This window comes from Castanea sativa, chromosome 1 (assembly GCF_040712315.1).
Source record: "Castanea sativa cultivar Marrone di Chiusa Pesio chromosome 1, ASM4071231v1".
Classification (NCBI taxonomy): domain Eukaryota; kingdom Viridiplantae; phylum Streptophyta; class Magnoliopsida; order Fagales; family Fagaceae; genus Castanea; species Castanea sativa.
Genome location: NC_134013.1, coordinates 76,749,134 through 76,767,350, shown reverse-complemented (window position 1 = coordinate 76,767,350; position 18,217 = coordinate 76,749,134). Strand labels below are relative to the sequence as shown.

The 18,217-nt window shown below is 35.5% G+C and overlaps 2 protein-coding genes across 3 annotated transcripts; both read right to left on the bottom strand.

The window, feature by feature from the left end:
• Positions 1-1,238: 1,238 nt before the first annotated feature.
• Positions 1,239-11,426, bottom strand: LOC142622418 (uncharacterized). 2 transcript variants are annotated; one of them, XM_075795880.1, is made up of 20 exons: positions 11,085-11,426; positions 10,960-10,994; positions 10,737-10,858; positions 10,128-10,217; positions 9,895-10,014; positions 9,722-9,805; positions 8,811-8,888; positions 8,309-8,434; positions 8,143-8,232; positions 7,694-7,729; positions 7,529-7,584; positions 5,989-6,136; positions 4,420-4,858; positions 4,230-4,321; positions 3,228-3,777; positions 2,799-2,934; positions 2,554-2,595; positions 2,137-2,290; positions 1,627-1,710; positions 1,239-1,543 (listed from the first exon to the last, which is right to left on the bottom strand). In XM_075795880.1, exons 1-20 carry the CDS (start codon positions 11,339-11,341, stop codon positions 1,418-1,420), a joined length of 2,865 nt encoding a protein of 954 aa, XP_075651995.1. In that variant the 5' UTR covers positions 11,342-11,426; the 3' UTR covers positions 1,239-1,417. The 2 variants fall into 2 exon arrangements, with proteins under 2 accessions (XP_075651995.1, XP_075651996.1); XM_075795881.1 differs by lacking the exons at positions 4,230-4,321; positions 4,420-4,858 and having other exon boundaries at positions 11,085-11,425.
• A 4,524-nt stretch (positions 11,427-15,950) lies between these two features.
• Positions 15,951-17,258, bottom strand: LOC142634636 (uncharacterized). Its single transcript, XM_075808931.1, has 2 exons — positions 16,675-17,258; positions 15,951-16,461 (listed from the first exon to the last, which is right to left on the bottom strand). The coding sequence occupies exons 1-2, from the start codon at positions 17,256-17,258 to the stop codon at positions 15,951-15,953; spliced, it is 1,095 nt and encodes a 364-aa protein (XP_075665046.1).
• Between the last annotated feature and the right edge of the window lie 959 nt (positions 17,259-18,217).

Genomic DNA, 18,217 nt, shown 5'->3' with positions numbered 1-18,217 from the left:
AATTTGATATTTAATATATAATATAATATAAATAGTCAAACACAAAAATAAAACATTGATTCTGATCATAATTATCGTATATAACAACAATCCTTAACACAATAAATAACAATAGTATCACCAAGTTTATTAAAATTTAGTCAAGTTGAAATATTTTCGTAGAAATATAATATAAGAAATGTTTAATATACGTTTATTATGTTCAGTAAGCAAAACAATTTACTTTTTAAAAATAAGTGCATACGTGTAAAATACGACATAACACACATTTTAGTAGGAAAAAACCTGTTTTACACTTGAAACCGTGACTTATTAAAGTTGCATTATTAAAGTCACATTTTCAGTCATAAAACTTTTATAAAAAAAAACACACCGTGTAAAACACTACCCACTACTGCCCATTTTATTAATTGCTAGCAACGGTTCCATTCGTGGACGGATAATGCTATAAATTGTTAAGGGAAAAACTTATAGCAACGGTTCCATCGTGGACGGATAATGCTATAAATTGTTATGGGAAAAACTTATATAGAATGTTCAAAATATTTTAAAGTAATAATATGAAGTGAAGTTGTAATAACATGAAGTGGCTTTTGTTAAATTAATGATGTAATACAAAATTAAGAGAATGAAGAACTTAGACTAAAGAGAAAAAGTTACCTAAATTAGAAATTAGTTATGATGTGGTGTAATATCTTCCAAAAAAAAAAAAAAATGCTAGATCCACAATATTTTTACAACAAATCACAAGTGGTTAGTTGTTATTGGTTCAAATTTGAATCTAACGCTAAGATAACTTTTTTGCCCCAACAATAACAACCAGTAACAATTTGCTACTTAGGATTTGTTGTAAAAATGTTGTAAAAATATTGTGAACATATCATTTCTAAAAAAAAAAAAAAAAAGGTGGTGTAATACCTCAGTTGCAATACAGGTAAGAGTAAGACTACAATTTTAAGTGGTTGGAGGGAAGTCATCAAAGTCAGATGATGTGAGCATTTTACAGCTGGCATTTATGGTTTAGACATGTTAAGTGAAGCATGTATACTTAATAAACTGTAGGGTATCTGATAATAGCCATAGATCTATAGGAATGGATAGAACCTCATGATATATGTGATTATAATCCAGAATCCAATCGATAATCCTGGGCATGGGAATCACTCTAGGCACTGAAGTCAGGGAACAAAGAGGGGTGACGAAGAGTCATGTAAACTCAGGGGGCCGAAACAAGCATATCACAAAAAACATTCTTTTCTTTTTCTTTCTCAAATTTCTAAATGTTCTTACAAATGTACCTATGTATTTTCTATCTTAATCTTACAAAATGAATCATTGAAAAACCAGTTAGCAAAATATCTTGAAAAGAAGGTTCCCAATTGCTCGCAATATGACTTTCATTTCTCACTTCTCAGCACTAGGATTTTGGAACATCGTTCTCCACTTGACCAAAACAGAAGAGTGATGCCAAGCAAATTAAGACATCTGCAAGGATAAGACCCACCACATCGAAAACAAACTTAGGAGCAAACAACCCCCACACCTGTCAGGATATTATGAACATATCAGTATGGCATCACATGTGCACAGATAGATATAATTGAAACAATCCAGCTAGTGGTTTACCATTAAATGCCGTCTGTGAATTGTGACACATAACATCGTGACTGTAACTGTAGCAGCTGTGATGAGCCCATACATCATATACGCCTAAAAAATATAAAAAAGTAATCAACCAACTTTTTTTTTTCCTAAAGTAAATATTTGTGGGAGCACGCTGCAGGTAATCAAACCCACTCTTTCCCCATTGGGGAAAAGCAGAGTACCTACTAAACCAAAGAGTTTGGTGGGGTAATCAACCTCCGTTTACCACAGGTAGACAAGCTAACCATATCATGACCCAACTAAAATGATTCTCTCTTACAAAAATATAAACATAAAAAAGAAAATAAAGAAGAAAATTTGATAAACATATAACAAAAACCCAGCAACTGGGTTTGGCGGGTGGGGTCAGTTACTCGTAGGTTTTACTGGCTAAAGGCAATTCCAAAGGGCTATTCTTTAAAAATGTTCCCTGCGTTAGCAAATAAATAAACATATGACAAAAGGACAAACACATGCAGGCAATGAACTTACTTGAGATAACCGCACTAAAATGAATCGTTTCTGACTCAACATATATTGGCATGCAACAAGAAATGGCAGTCCAAATATCGGGAGGATGTGCGAAAAACCAAATGTGTCAATTGTAAGAAGGATTGCTTGGCGAATAAGAATAAACTCATCAAACCTGAAAATTAAAAGTGTCAAGCCATCATGAATAAGGAAATGGATATTATAATGACCATGTGAGCATTAATAATAGTAACGACATGACTGCATCACCATTGGGGGGAGTCAACAATTAATGAGATCTCATGCTCAAGCAAGAAGTCAGAATTGACAGCTGAGCTGTCACTTGTCACTCATTTGATTGGGTTAGTTTGGCTAACTACCTTTACATGGATAATTCAAAATTCTATTTAGGCTTGTATGCACAAGCCAATGACTCACCCAATAAATGCAGCACCATATCGAAGGCCATCAAAAGCACACCTGAAGAAAACATTTTAAAAGGTTATGCAAGACAAATTCATAAATGAGTGAACGCTAGCCCACAAGCATCAATTTTGAAAAAAAAAAAAAAAAAAAAACTAGTATTGGTGTAAAACCAAATGAATTTAAGGATGTAACATAAAGAATACCAGAAGTAGAATCAACAAAGCTACAACCTGAAACGTAGAGAACAAGCAACATACCAGTGACCAGTGCAGAAAAACAGACACACAGCTAAAAGGTTCCATTGTGTTACAGACAGAGGATCAACAGCTGAAACATCACGAATGTCATCCTTGGCATCCTGTTCTATATTATCCAACCTCACTATGCAATAACCTGAAACGACACAATCTTATATATACCAAATTCTATGAAAAAAGCATGCTAGACTTGCAAAGCTCATATTATCCAATATGCACACAAGTATCATCGACTAATTGATATTTTTTTTTCATAAGTACTGAGAACTTCTTTGACTAAGGAAATACAAATTCTCTAAATTCCAAGGAGTGAAAAAAGCTTAAGAAAATACGTTGCATTAATGTGAATATAAAATTGCAAAAAGCCTGTCTCTAGCCAATGTACAATCGAAACTAGAACAAGGATTTAGGTACAAAAATAATAATCACCTCCAATTATTGATGCTAAAGCAACCAAGGGACCTTGTTGTCCTGATAGAAGAATGACTATTGAACTCCAAGCAGAGAGAATCCCGATTGTCTTAATAACTAAGTTTTCCTTGCCATCTAAAAATTTATCTTTGTTGAACTGCCGACCAAATGCCAGTAGTAATAATTGCCCAAACCCAATTGCATAAATTATTTGAGGGATGCAATTTCTGCCAATGACATTAGAAACCAGAGCAAGACTCCTTATGCTACTTTCTGAGGCCCAATGCACTGCTATGAGCAAATAACTTAAAATGGTTCCCATGATCACGTACTTCCATATCCCTCTACAAGATCTGCTAGAAATGGTCTTGTATAGCAAGTATGCCAATAAAATCAGCACTAGCAATGGCACAACCTCAGCTATAAATGTCCAAGAAGTAACTCCTGAGCCAAAACTGGTCATCCATGAAGTAGATTCATTCAGAAATTGTGAGGTAGCAGCCTGCTTTGATAGCCCAACTTCAATAGAAAATCTGCAGAAGGTGATCAAAAGAAGGAAGACAACTGCCTGCAATACATGACTGAAAAATTAGCTTCAAGAGAAACAAATCTTGAATAACCTTCTGTAAATGATATTACAATATTAAATACAAAAGTATTAAGAGGGTCTCATGAACCAAAAAAAAAAAAACCACACAAACCATCATTAGTGTAACTGGTTTTGATTTGGTATTATTTGGTAAAAATCATGAACAGGGTCTCAATTTGATGTTTATGAGCTAAAAATTGAAAACCAAACTAAACAAAATCTGAACTTTATCAAATACCAACCTAGATTACTATACAGTCTCGACAAACTTGCATATAAAAACACGAGTTTAAGTCGATTTTTTCAGGATGAGCACAGAACCTAAATCCTATGCTTTGCAAACATACCCTATGTACAAATTATAATATCATACCCACAACATTGAAGGTTGCTGAAAAATGAATTACAAGAATCTTAGGCAAAATACCTACTTCTAATAGCATCTTCTTCTTCGTGATCGAATAACGTAACTTAACAAAGCCAGTTGTAGCCAAAAGAAAATTTGCTACTTTTCCTTCTTCCACTGATCCCAAGGTTCCCAAAAACAAGGTTGCAAATGTCAGCATATAAAATGGAATGTGCAACCATAAAGCCAAGAAAAGTCAGAGACATGGAGCTTACAAATAAAACTATTTGAGAGGAAGCTGCTTGCACGTATAATTACTACAAAACAAGCACAAATTAAGCCAAAGGAAATCCCAGAATCTCCACATGAAGTGAAAGAAGCACCATACTGCTTGTTCACCCTCTTGATAGCAAGAAAATGGACAAGGAGCGATACTAACATAATGCCAAAACCAATACCCATCATATTTAGATTAAACTCAGTCCATTTGGAGCGTGCTAGCTCTGCAACACTTGTTAGGAAATTAACATATAAATCAATTTGCCTCTTAAGAACAGGTAATGAATCACAGCATTCATTTTTATCTAACAATGATTTCTTTGTATGTGACCAATTCTCCTCTGCTTGAGCATATATGTCTGCTATTTGCAACAAGTCTTCATGGGAAAATCCAATGACTGATGACGCTGAATAAACATCAATATACCTTTTCACCTAAACAAGAAGTGTCCTAGTGTTACTGAAGTAATGATTAACAAAAAGAAAAATGTGTCTAAATGAAGAATTTGTAGCCAGCTAATTATTAAAACAATAATAAAACAGAACTAAAAAAAAATTGTGGCTTTCTTAATACATAACGGTTTGGAGGCATACCCCAATGCAAATTTTTTAGGATATAGATCTCTATGCATTTTGATGATATTGTTATGCGAACCTTTTTCCAGATTACACGTTCCACCATTCTATTTACAATATTTTGTAACTTAAGCCAAAGGAGCCATGGGTTTGGATGGTGTAAGAAGAAGAGGACTTTGATATGAACGGGGCTAAAAAAGAAAAGCCCAGGGAGAAACTTTGGAGATGGCAATTACTTCTCTCTTTGTACAATCTAAACCCCATAACCAAGAGGTAGGAAAAAGCTTATAAGGCATTTTCTTGGCTTGTAAAAACTGAGTCTAAGTACCATCATCCAGACTCAATCAACTTAAAGAAGGGGGGAAGAGCTCAGTTTTGATGTTGAATCAAAGGTTTCGGAAGTGTGTATGGTTCTTGCACTGCAAAGGTGGTTGAGAATCAATATTGTGTCTCAGAAGCTTGATAATGAATTGGGGGATGCTGGAAAATAGAGGTGCCAAAATATGTGCAGGATCAACCTTCATAAATTTGTTATGAGGTGCAAATGACTTTTAGGGAGAAGTTACCAAATCTTTCAGAGATCTTAGAGAATAAAAAAGCTTGGGTGAGGGATTTTTTTCCTGTGGGGAGGGGAAGGGGGGGGGGGGGGTAAGTTACACATGCCCCCAATGGGCCTTGAATTCACAACCTCACCCTCCATCCCTTATTAAAGGAGGAGGAAGTGTCAGTTGAGAAATGGCTCATTGGCCAAGCTTGGGCGAGAAATAACTAAAAGCGTTAGGAGAGGAAGGATAAGTTCTGCTGGCACCTTTTCAATATAAATTTCCATGCCAAGAATTTGAAAGTGTGCAAAAGTTCTTCAAACGCTTTACTTGAAAGTCATGTTAAAGTTCACCACCATGATTACATGTTATAACCCACTGAAGCAAATAGAAAAGAGATGAATTGTGAGATATTTGTTTATGATCTAAAGCCAATATGAGAAGTACCTGCCAAGAATTGATACAGAGTACGTTGACGTAATTTTGCATCCATTGTTCCAGCTTGGACTGATTTTGGCAATTTTCTAAATGGGCATCTTCCAAGTTCAGTGTATCAGCACCTAAACCATATAGATCGGCATTAACACGCCCAATGCTGGTTACAAAAGAATTTCATCACTCATCAGTGCTAATCCTAAAAGAGGAAACGCCCACAATAACATTCAAGCCAAATAATGACATAATGGAACAAAAGTGAGTTAGTGGTTAATAATACATTAATTCTGTCATATACAAGAACAAGTTTTTTAAGCAATAAGAGAAAATAATCTCATGTATGTTCAAATGCCACTTCCACAAATATATCAGTCAGGATAACCCTCAAAAAATTCTTCCCAGGGACACAAACTAAATACCACATCATATAACCCTCATAAAATTAATCTAATATGAACAAATTCCTTATAGTTGACTGAGTGAACTTAAAATAATCACAGTAAAATGCAATTCTGCACGTACATGAATGTCATAGAAGTTCATTACAATCACAGATTCGTGTCACTTGAACACAAAGGGTGCTTTGCAGTTTCAAAAATAAGTACGAATTCTATTTACAAGTATGAGCATCAAGGTTCACAAACAATATGAAGGGAACAAATTTTATCTTCATTCAAGACCAACCACCTCTCCCGGAGATCGCAAAAGCAATAGCTTGTGCACTAGGTACTTAATCTTAGGCTGATCTATGGTGATAGTATCCCATTAACATTATGGACTTGCAGACGGAGGATGTTGCTCGCAACCTACTGAAGACTTTTGAGAGTCAGCAAAAGCTGATTATAATGCTCAAGTTTTAGCTTTGAAAAAAATAATGCCGGTATAAGGCCAACTAGGGAAGTTCCATTTATTTTTAATTGTGTCAAGGGTTAACGACCTCCAAATTTTCCACAATGAGCTTTAGTGGGCCCACTAGCATTTCATCATTATGTGAGTCTAGATCTGCTTTTGGGCTTTATGTCCAGCCTATCGTGGTCTATGGCTGGTTTGAACAGTCAAACTTTCTAAGATCTTTTAGTTTCATATTTAGGAGTTCTATTCAAACAGAACAAGGAATGCCAGCTTCCTACAGCTTAGAAGCTTTGCTAGAAAGTATGATTGCCTCCATTCCTAGGTACAATTGCTTTGGAAATCTGGGACTAATTTACCTGAGGTTTTTAATTGGGACTAGAAGGTCTGATAATTACATTTATTTCTTTTTCCTCCAGAAAATCAGAAATAAAACCAATTAAACTTCCTCATGAAAATGCATGCTACATTGAACTCTACTCCACCAAAGTGTAATTATTGCAGCCATTTCTACGTTAAACCAAATTTAAATATTAAATATACAATTTATAGTTCTTTGTCCAAAGGATCCTGCATCACTGACAAGGAAGTGAGGAAAAATAAAGTTGAACTTGGCAATCATTCATAAATCCATCCCATAAGTATATGAAAAATAAGATGAACATATATAAAAGTCGATATCAACAGGATGCTTACACTGCACCTTCCATAAGGAAAAGGGACACCAAGCAGTGCTGTCATTGTTACTGCAAAGTCAAGCTGCAGAGAGTGACTTGACTTAATACAGATCATATTAGAAATATAAAATAATTAAATCAAGAGAAAAGAAGTTTAAAGAAATGCCATCAGATAGATAAACCATTTCAACCTGTTGGAAAGAGCTGATGCAGACCTTCTTCCCATCCTGAAAGTGGAGGATGAAAAAAATTATTCCAGAAGAAAAGTGACCCCCTAAAAAATACTTGGGCCTTGACTCTAAAAACCCAACACTTGTTTATCAACTGATTCATCAAGGAAATTCCATGCTTGAAATCAACCAACAGATTACATTGTCTATCCATATATTCCTATCTCTAAAACTCTACATAAGCCACATCTAATTAAGTTTCATCCACCTTTAACACTTTCACTAGTTGAATAATTTCTTTTCTTTTTTTCTTTTTTGGCAGAAGAAACATGAGCAAAGAAAGGAACAACTCTAAAATGAAGAAATTTCTAATCCTCCTAAAAGTAGAGAAAGGATAAGAATGCCAAGGGGAAGCAACCAATTGAGGAGAGAAATCTTGAAGCCAACAGCATGTAAGAGAAAGGCAATACCAAATCTTGTTCACAAGTTGGAGTATGAAATTCATATGGAATAGAAAGAGTAGGCTTCTTAAAACTCATGGCAAACATTGATGTTTCAACCTGCATTATGTTACCAGAGTTAGCATGAGTAAAGGATTTCATACTGCAAAGTATAGTAGAAATATATATATTACACCTCTTCAGGACTCCCTCCACCATGATCACCATTTAAGGTTTGTCCATGGTCACCCATCACTAGAAGAAGCGTATTCTCATGTACGCCACCTGGTCCAGATTGGCTTTCCAACAATTCAATTACTTTCTGAAACAAAATAAGTGATCAATCTGTTGAAGTAAGTAAAGACAGAAAGAAGGCAATGTTAAGCAGGATTTTAGGTAGTTCAAGAAGTATAGCACCAAACATACAACCTTATAAAATAACTTGTTATGTACCTAAAACAAATATTCCACAAAAACCCCCACTTCTTCCAATATTTAATTTACAGAAACATCTAACAGCATAAGAACCAGCAGAACTGCAGAAACTTTGATTGTTGTGGGAAAAATTATATATTTAAAAACCTGAAAATGTTGTCATCGCAACATGATGTGTGCCAAGCCGAATTGCAAGAGAATAAGGATAAGGAATTCACCAAAGCAAAATGCAAGATTTTTGCGAATGTATTCAACAAACATACCTCTAAAATAGCATTGTATTGCTCCAATTTTTCTATCATTGGAGTAGAATCGACACCAAATATGTGGCCTGCATGATCCTGAATCATATATAAATGATCAGGAATATTAGTTTTCCCCTACAGCATGCAACTATATACACCAAGAGAAGGTAATAATTTGTGACTCATGAAGCTCTAAACAACTTGATGTAACTCTCTAGGAAAAGAAAATAGCAAACATTACATCATTTGTGTCAATGCCATTAAAAAAAAGGTTAAACAAGGGCAGGCCAAACCATAGATGATACTGATTGACTTTGTTCCAGCTTTTTAAAGGAGAGCAAGCTGATTAAATAATTAGTAATTACCAAGTACCAACCAGGTTGTGCTTAACTTCAACCCTCAAAGAGACTTGCAACAATTATATACGAACATGACAACTCTTGGTCACCCAACATCCCTCCCTTAAAAGCATAGTTGGTCTCATTAAACTCTTTAAGCGCCTCAGTTTATTTTAAAATCATGCAGCACAATGAATTTGAAAGTATTTTTTTCTTTTAAGCCATGCATCTCTAAAGATATGAGAAACATGATATGACTTTAATTGCACTTTCTTGGAAACGCTGGCTTTGACATGACGTCCATAGTGCAGTCAACTTCTGATAATTACAAGAGGCTAAAGTGCATGTCTAGTGAGATATATTATATATATATATAATTCAGCTTGGAGAATAACTATCAGTGTCTAGAGTGCATGTCTAGTGGTAAAGAAAGATAATCCTAGAGCACTCCCTCATATCCTTGTTCTCATTGTAGAGTCACCAGATCCTAATCTTTTGCAACCAGAATATTACCTGACTAACACAAATTGGATATGGTCAAATTAAATAATTTATAACCAAATCTTGCCTAACAAATAAAGTCAATCATACCACACCAAGAAAATGCGCTATAAGAACATCCCAATCTTCTTCATACAAGGTTGGAAGTAGGTGGTCAATGCATCCATTGTCTACCTGTAATGTTCAACTAACAACATCTTACTCAATCAACTATTAAGGGAAGAAGTGCTTGAAAGTTAAACATACATGTAAACATGACATACCGTATGGAGATCTTTAACATTAAAAGATGGGTACGGAAAAGATTTTTTGAAATGATCAGGGAACAACTGTGTCCATGTATCATCCCCCATCATCACTACTCGCTTTCCATTTTGAACCAACTGCAAGAAAGCCCTTATATCAAATTTACATCACAATAAAAGGAGCAAAATAATTTAACACTAGGAAAACCAAATTGCCACATAAATGTGAGCAAAAGAAATCAAAAACCCACCTGATGTATAAAGTTATCTTCAACAATTGCCGGAGCGCCAAAGCTATTCCCAACATCAATAAAAGTGGGCAGTCCACCAGTTGTCAGGCCCTGAAAATATTACAAGAGGAACAAGACATTATTAGAGATAAAGCTCATGCTTCATATGTAAATTTTGTTGAGTCCTTCATGGCCAGTAATACAACTAAAAGTATTGAATTGTTTAAGGAAACCAACACATCCAAAATTAATTGAAGTTCCACCGAAACCATCACACTAGAACCAACAAGGTCAACAAAAGATCATAATATTTTCAACTACATTAATATCTTCTTCTCTCTTTTTTTCCATTGGTAAGTCGTACACACACTCGGAGAGTCTTGAACCCGACCCGTTATTAATGCAAAGAAGAAGTGGCTCTAAAAGCTCATTGGACACATTGAATTCCAGTTCTTAGCACCACCATCATTCATAATAGTTTTTGTTTCTTTGTTTTTGAATAAATGCATCACCATAGTAATAGTAATGAATAAATAAAGTGCAGAGCAAAATTCACACACTCATTTACACACAAATACATATAGAAGAAGTAAAGTATTAGTAATTGTGAAGTAAGGAAAAGAAGCAGACTTTCAAACGCTGCAAACTGGTGGTAGGTGGATCCGCAATAGCTTTGAAAATCCTAGCCGATGATCCTCGCTCCGAAGCCAGTCTTTGTAGCACTTTCAATTTGTCCATCCATGGCTTCGACTCTGTCAAACATTCACTCAAACTCAATCTCAATCTCAATCAATCTTCTTCTTCTACTTAATCCTTTAAACCCTAATCCGAAACAGTAAAAACGATCACTAACCTTCGAAAAATGTACTCGGAGCAACGAAGTCAAACCTAAAATTCAAAGCAATATATATAATTATTTGAAAAAAGAGAAGAAGAAGAAGAAGAAGAAGAAAGAGAGAAAGTAGGGATAGGAAATGCCTGAGTGCGTCGAGGACAATGATAACGAGGCGATCAATGGCGGGTTTGGTCCAACAGCGAGAAGAATTTGGGGAAGAAGAAGAAGAAGAGAAGCAAGGTGATTGGGAAGCATCGGAGCAATGGCTGTAAAAGGGAAGCTCAGTGCGGGTGAGGAGGAAGCCTCTGGTGAAAATGAGAATGGAGGCGATATGAAGAAGCAGTATCAGCCATGGCACCCATTTCTCACTCCCACTCCGCCACCGCCACCATCGTTCCATTTTGCTTTTCTTGCTTGACTCCAAACTCGTCTTAACTAACTAACTTGGAGTTGGATTCAAATTTCGCCATCTAAGAGCAATTGTATCAGATCAGTTAAAATTTTGTAAAATGAAAAATAGTGCAACTTTTACATATTTTATGCAAAAAATCACCCACATCAGTGAGTGTATAAAAGTGTAAAAACGTGGAAACTCCTAAACAAGCTACAGTACCGTGTAAATATACACGGTACTGTAGCTCAGTTATTCAGTTTTTTAATATTAATTGTACAGTATAAAAAATCAATTTCGCTCTTTTTTTTCTCTCTCCTCTCACTGAGCCCACGCCACTCACAGGTCTCTCTTCTCTTTTCCTCCTTTCATTCTTGAGTTATTCCTTTCGTCTTCTCTCTTTGTCTGGTTCTTATTTTTGTTCATTCTCATCATTACGGGAAGCAAAATGTGATCGGTTTGGGGGGTTTTGCAACCACAGACTCATCTTCTCTATTGACAGATTTGGGGCTAATTTCTCTACATAGGTATGGGTTTTTCTTATTAAGATTTTAGGGTTTCTTGGGAGTTTCTCTAAACCAATTTTTGGGAGTTTCTCTAAACTAATTTTTTTTAAGGTTTCTTAGGAGTTTCTTGTTCAAATTTTTCTGGTTTGGGTTTTTTTTTTAGGGATTCTTTGGAGCACACCCTGTTTCTCCCCTGTTTTCGGACTGATTGATGATTGAGAGAGAGAGATATTCCAATGGAAATGGGTTTCTGAGTGATTGAACAGCAGAGAGAGATATTCCAATGGAAATGGATTTTCGGACTGACCCATGACTCACCTCCTTTAAAGACCACAGCTTCATAGTCAGTTCCCTTTTTCTTTTCTTTTTTGGCTTCTATGTATTTGTTTATAAATATTTGTGTTCATCACTCCGCAGCTTCGTTTGTGAGGTTGGCATTGTATTATCAACATAGCATTATGCATGAATGCCATATATTTGTAGTTGCACTTGTTTTTTTTCTTACTTTTAAGCCAATGTGTCAACTGTGCTTTTCCTCTGCTCCTTTTAGCTTCTCGTAAAGCACAAGGTAAATGGAAAGACAAAGCAGTCAAATATCAATAGAACAAAATGCATTTTTATAGACCCAACATTTAAGGATATCATGATTTTTCAATGGATACATAAGCTGCACTCCTGGGTAAGCGTTGAGCAATTGAGAAGTTAGAACCACTTGGGTGGGAGTTTTCGACCCAAAAGAGAAAACTTTATGGTATTTGATATTAATGGTCAAATAAAATCATAAATATGCAAAATGTGCTATCATGTTGACATCTTTGGTTGATTTGGAGCATTGCAGTCTTGAACTGTGAAATGTCCATCCCTTTAGGGGAATGTTGTATGGTGAATAGATTTTGTATTGGCTTTGTGTGTTTGCCGCCATGGGTATGGGCATTGTAGTTACCGTTGTTGTTGGTCTTTGTTAGTGTGCTCCAATTGTGTGGCCTTTGGCCTTATTTGTATTGTGCAAGGAAACGATGCAATGTTATAGTTTCTCATATCTGTATATCGTTATAGTGTGTTTGGAAAAATAATTTTCTGCATAGTGTGTGCTTCTCAGAAAAATAATTTTTCTGCATACTATAATTTTTCTGCATAGTGTGTTTTTTAGAAAAATAATTTTTCTGTATAGTGTTGTTTCGATTCATGACATAAATAACACATGCCAGACAGTTTAGTCAATGTTACACTAGCATGCTAGGGTGAGGTGCAAAGTGTCCCTTGTTCATTCTTGCTTATAATACTAGATTTCTTGTTAATCCATCTTTCACATTTGGGGGATTTTGGCATGTCTAGTCAATGAAGCACTAACATGCTGTTGGGATGCAGTGTCCGAGTATCAGACATGGGTTAGACATGATATGTTCCTAACATGTGTCAGATAGGTATTCTTACACTTACACATCAAATAAAAACCAAATACCATAATTGTCCATTACTGTCCAAACATGCAATAGAGTATAGACTTGCTCAAAATTACTCAAAACAAAACCAACATGTAATAGAGAACTTTGTCCATAACTGTCTCATCTCTCCTTGAGACCCTCTTTCTTCTGTGATGATCTACATTAAGCTCTTTTTTTTTTCTTTTTTTTTTGAGAAAGCCTTTTAAGCTTGAGAAATCACTACTTACCACTTTCTATTCTCTATGAGTTCAAAGAAGTTAAGAGAATTTAATTTTGAGTTGCATTAGGGTCTATATTTGTACACATATCATTATAAGATTGAATGAAGAGACAGTGCTTCTTCCATTTCTTCCTCTTCTTTTTTTGGATTTCCTTGATTCTACTGTCCTGTACATGTCTTGTATACAAGAGTCTCTCTTTTCTTTTAATCGTATTTTTTTAGATAAAAAAATGTTACACACATCATGCCTAGCACTTTTTCATGTTTGTGCTTGAATTTTGGGGTTGGGGAGGCAAGGGGCTTTATATATATCTTTTAAGTCTTTACATTGAAATCCTTAAATGTACTAATATATGGAATTGAATCCAGGGCACCTCCCAGAAGCAACACAACTTCATTTTTATAGGTGATGGACTCACAAAATCCTTTCCTCCTTGACATTTTAGAAGACAATGAACAAGGTTTTGAGTCCTTTGATAGTAGTATTTTGATGTCCACTCCACATTCTGACGTGAATGTTCATCAATCTCCACCCCAAGTTGAAATGGGACAATCTATACCCCCCATTGCAAAAAAATCAACTACTAAGAGACGAGGTCAACGGGGAATCAACTTCACCATAGATGAAGATGTTAAGCTAGTATCAGCGTGGCTCAATGTTAGCTTAGATGCCGTGACATCAACGGACCAAAAGCACACAACATTTTGGGAAAGAATTTGGTCCACCTTCCACAATGACAAGAAATTTAACCACTCCAAGGATTCTTTAAATAGTCGGTGGTCTATTATTCAAAAGGAGACCAACAAGTTTTGTGGATACTTGGCCCAAATTGAGAACTGAAATCAAAGTGGTAAAATTGAGCATGACAAGGTATTTGGACTCAACATCTACTATGTATTGTACATCAATACACTTCTAGTTTTATGATTTTCATTATTTTCAATTTTTTACTTTTATAGATTGAAGATGCAAAAGCTCATTATCTAAATAATAGTAAAAATGCATTTCAATTGGAACATTGTTGGAGAATTTTGAAGAATGAAGCTAAGTGGTTGATTCTAAGAGAAAATTTGAACGCCCGCAAAAGAAAGTCAGCCACACAATCTTTTCATACTTTTGCAAGCTCAATAAATCTAGATGAAGATAATGATGAGATGAACTCCGGCAAATCCTTGGAGAGACCCATAGGCAAGAAGGCCAAAAAGGAAAAATTAAAGAAGAGAAAGAATTGTGATGACGTGGTCTCAATACTTTTCTCCCAATTTGACAAAACCAAGGAAGAAAAGAGGAGAATGCATGAGGAGAAGAAGGAAAGTATGCGCATTGCATTAGAAGAACGAAGAGAGTTAATGTGCATTGCATCTGAAGAACGAAGAGAGTTGATTCGTATTAAGGAAGAGAAGAATGAAGTAGAAAAGAGGAAAATAAAAGATGAAATTATGATGAAAGATACAAGAACCATGGATCCTGAGCAACAAGAATATATTCGTCTACGTCGTTTGGAAATCTTGGATAGGTTAAAGTCAAAATTTCCATCATAATTTGGATATTATTATTGACAATATCTAATCAAGTAATTTTTTGTATAGTGCAAAGATACTAGCACATGGTTGGCATAGATGATTTGATGTTAGACATCTCTTTTGTAGTATTTACTTGTGCAAGGAACATGATTATTCAATCTCTAATCATGTTAGATATATTTTTGTAGTCTTCACTTGTGCAAGGAAATAGATGTAATGTTGTAAATTTTGTATTGTGCACGGACAATAGCACTTGTTTAGTTTGTAAATTTTGTATTGTGCAAGGAAACAGATGCAATGTTATAGTTTCTGCATATCTGCATATCTGTTATAGTGTGTTTCTGCAGAAAAATAATTTTTCTGCATACTGTTATTTTTCTGCAGAAACTGTTTTGTGTTTCTGCAGAAAAATAATTTTTCTGCATAGTGTGTGCTTCTGCAGAAAAATAATTTTTCTGCATAGTGTGTTTCTGCAGAAAAATAATTTCTCTGTATAGTGTTTTTTTTCTGCAGAAACTGTTGTGTTTCTGCAGAAAAATAATTTTTCTGCATAGTGTGTTTCTGCAGAAAAATAATTTCTCTGTATAGTGTTATTTTTCTGCAGAAACTGTTTTGTGTTTCTGCAGAAAAATAATTTTTCTGCATAGTGTGTTTCTGCAGAAACTGTTTTGTGTTTCTGCATAGTGTTATTTTTCTGTTTTGTGTACTCTTTGCAAATTTTGTAAAATAAAATTTCTATCTTTTATCTCAAAAAAAAACTTAGTAAATTTCAAATTTGCGACAATGAAGTTTAATAGAGTAACAATGAAGTTTAATATTAGAATAAAAATTACAATGTCCCTTTTGGAAACTTAGTAATATTAAACTTAGTAAGTTTCAAATTCCAATGAAGGTTCACATTAAACTTAGTAAATTTCAAAATCCTACGACTGGCATTGTAGTTGCCATAGATGCTCGATGAGATCCGCTTGAAGTTGAGAATGAATTCCTCTATCTCTAATAGAATTATGACGTTCAATGAACTGCATAAGATTACAAGTGGGATTATGTGACACCGGTTCAGGTCCATTATCATCGATTTGATCATAATTGTAGTCATTTGCTCCAAGGTAAGTATGTCGCTCATCTTCAACGATCATATTATGCAATATTATACATGCCATCATGATGTCCTTAAGCGTTTCAAGGTGAAAAAAACGTGCAGGCCCACGAACAATTGCAAATCGCGCTTGAAGTACTCCAAATGCACGTTCGACATCCTTCCTAGCCGCCTCTTGTGCAGAAGCAAAATGTTGTTTTTTATGGTCTTGTGGTGCTGGAATTGTTTTGACAAATGTTGCCCATGATGGATATATACCATCGCAAGACAAGTACCCCATCGAATAGTCATTACCGTTTATCGAGTAATTAATCGGAGGAGCACGCCCTTCGGCAAGCTCGAAAATACGGAAGACCGCTCTAGGACATTGATGTCATTGTGAGACCCCCGGTAACCCTAAAAATGCATTCCATATCCAAAGGTCATACGAAGCCACGATTTCATGAATTATAGTTGGATAACGTGTATGAACAATATATTTACCTTTCCACTTACTTGTAAAATTCTTCCATTTCCAATGCATGCAGTCGATGCTTCCTAGCATTCCTGGAAATCCACGGTGTTGGCCAACCGCTAACAATCTTGCAATGTCATTGTTGTTTGGTGACCTCAAGTACTCTTCAAAAAAGATTGAAACTACCGCTTTAACAAACTTTTTAAAGCTTTTTATTGCAGTGGTTTCTCCAATCCTCAAGTATTCATCCATGAAATCAGCCGACACTCCATAAGCAAGCATTCTGATTGCGGCGGTCATCTTTTGAAGGGATGACAACCCGAGTGTGTTAGCTGCATTTCTTTTTTGAACAAAGTATGGTTCCGTAGCTTCAACTCTTGAATGGATACGTAGAAAAAGAGAACGACTCATTCGAAACCTCCTTCGAAATACATTAGGAGGATACACTAGTGTTTCAGCAAAATAATCATGGAAAAGCCTGTCATGACCTTGCAAAGCATTACGCCAGATAAACCTGCGAGGTTGAACCGAACGACGACGTGATGTTGATGCTCCTTCATTGTTTAATTCTTCTATGGCAATAGCTAGAGTAAGTTCCAACTCATCATCATCAGAAGATGAGTCAAATGGAGGCTCATCATTTGGAAAAATAAAATCAATGTCATAATGGAAATCCATTAAGAGAGAACAAAAACCGAATGGAAGAGATAATTTTGTAGAAGTGGATGGAAATTAGAGAGAAAATGGTCATATTTATAGAGCAAAAATGTGACCTTTAGGTTTGAATTTACCATTGGGTTTAAAGTTAAAAAAGATATGACCTTTAGGTTTGACTTTACTATTGGGTTTAAAGTTAAAAAAATATGACCTTTAGGTTTGAATTTACCATTGGGTTTAAAGTTAGGTTTGAATTTACCGTTTGAATTTCAAAATTATGACTAGTGGATATAACAATAAAAATTATGACCGTTGGGTAAAAAAAAAAAATAAACCGTTGGTCAGAGACATCAATTTGGTAGCATCGGTTCGGTCACCGATTCTAGCAATACGGCGGTCGGAGACATCGATTCGGCAATGGTCGTCGGAGCCACTATTATGACAATCGGCTCACTGGTGATGGCAGTACAATGGTTGGAGACACTAGTCCGGTGGGTGATCACCAAAGCCACTATTTTGGTAGTTTGGCATCAGCGGCATTTGTCGAAGCCACTATTTTAACGAGCAATCCGTCAGCGTTCGCCGGAGCCAATGGATTTAACTATTCGGCGGTATGGTGGGCGGCGAGACCAATCCGTCGGCGTTCGCCGGAGCCACTATTTTGGCGGTTCGGCCATCGGACCTCCACCACAAGCGACTTCATTGGCCGGGCCACCGGTGTTGGTAGTTTACTTAAAATATATGTTTAAATTAAAAAAGTATGACCATTAGGAAAATTAATAAAAAATTGATGAAGAATGAATATTTTATTGAAAAGTCTTGTAAAATAGATAAACTGATGTGGGTGTTTTGTAAAAGTGATAGTGTAAAATAGAAAAAGTAGGTTTTTTGTGTAAAATAGACGGAATCTTTTACATGAGCTGATGTGGTTGCTCTAAACAAGGAAAAGGGCATAGCATTCCAAAAAAAATTATAACAAT

What these genes read in the sequence shown, in the direction of transcription:
- LOC142634636 (XM_075808931.1), bottom strand. Translation starts at nt 17,258, where the DNA reads ATGGATTTCCATTATGACATTGATTTTATTTTTCCAAATGATGAGCCT. An exon ending in GGCCAACACCGTGGATTTCC is followed by an intron (nt 16,462 to 16,674) that starts AGGAATGCTAGG and finishes TATTTTCGAGCT; the next exon opens with TGCCGAAGGGCGTGCTCCTC.
- LOC142622418 (XM_075795880.1), bottom strand. Translation starts at nt 11,341, where the DNA reads ATGGAACGATGGTGGCGGTGGCGGAGTGGGAGTGAGAAATGGGTGCCA. An exon ending in CCAGTTTGCAGCGTTTGAAA is followed by an intron (nt 10,218 to 10,736) that starts GTCTGCTTCTTT and finishes TAATATTTTCAG; the next exon opens with GGCCTGACAACTGGTGGACT. An exon ending in GCATCAGCTCTTTCCAACAG is followed by an intron (nt 7,585 to 7,693) that starts GTTGAAATGGTT and finishes CACTCTCTGCAG; the next exon opens with CTTGACTTTGCAGTAACAAT.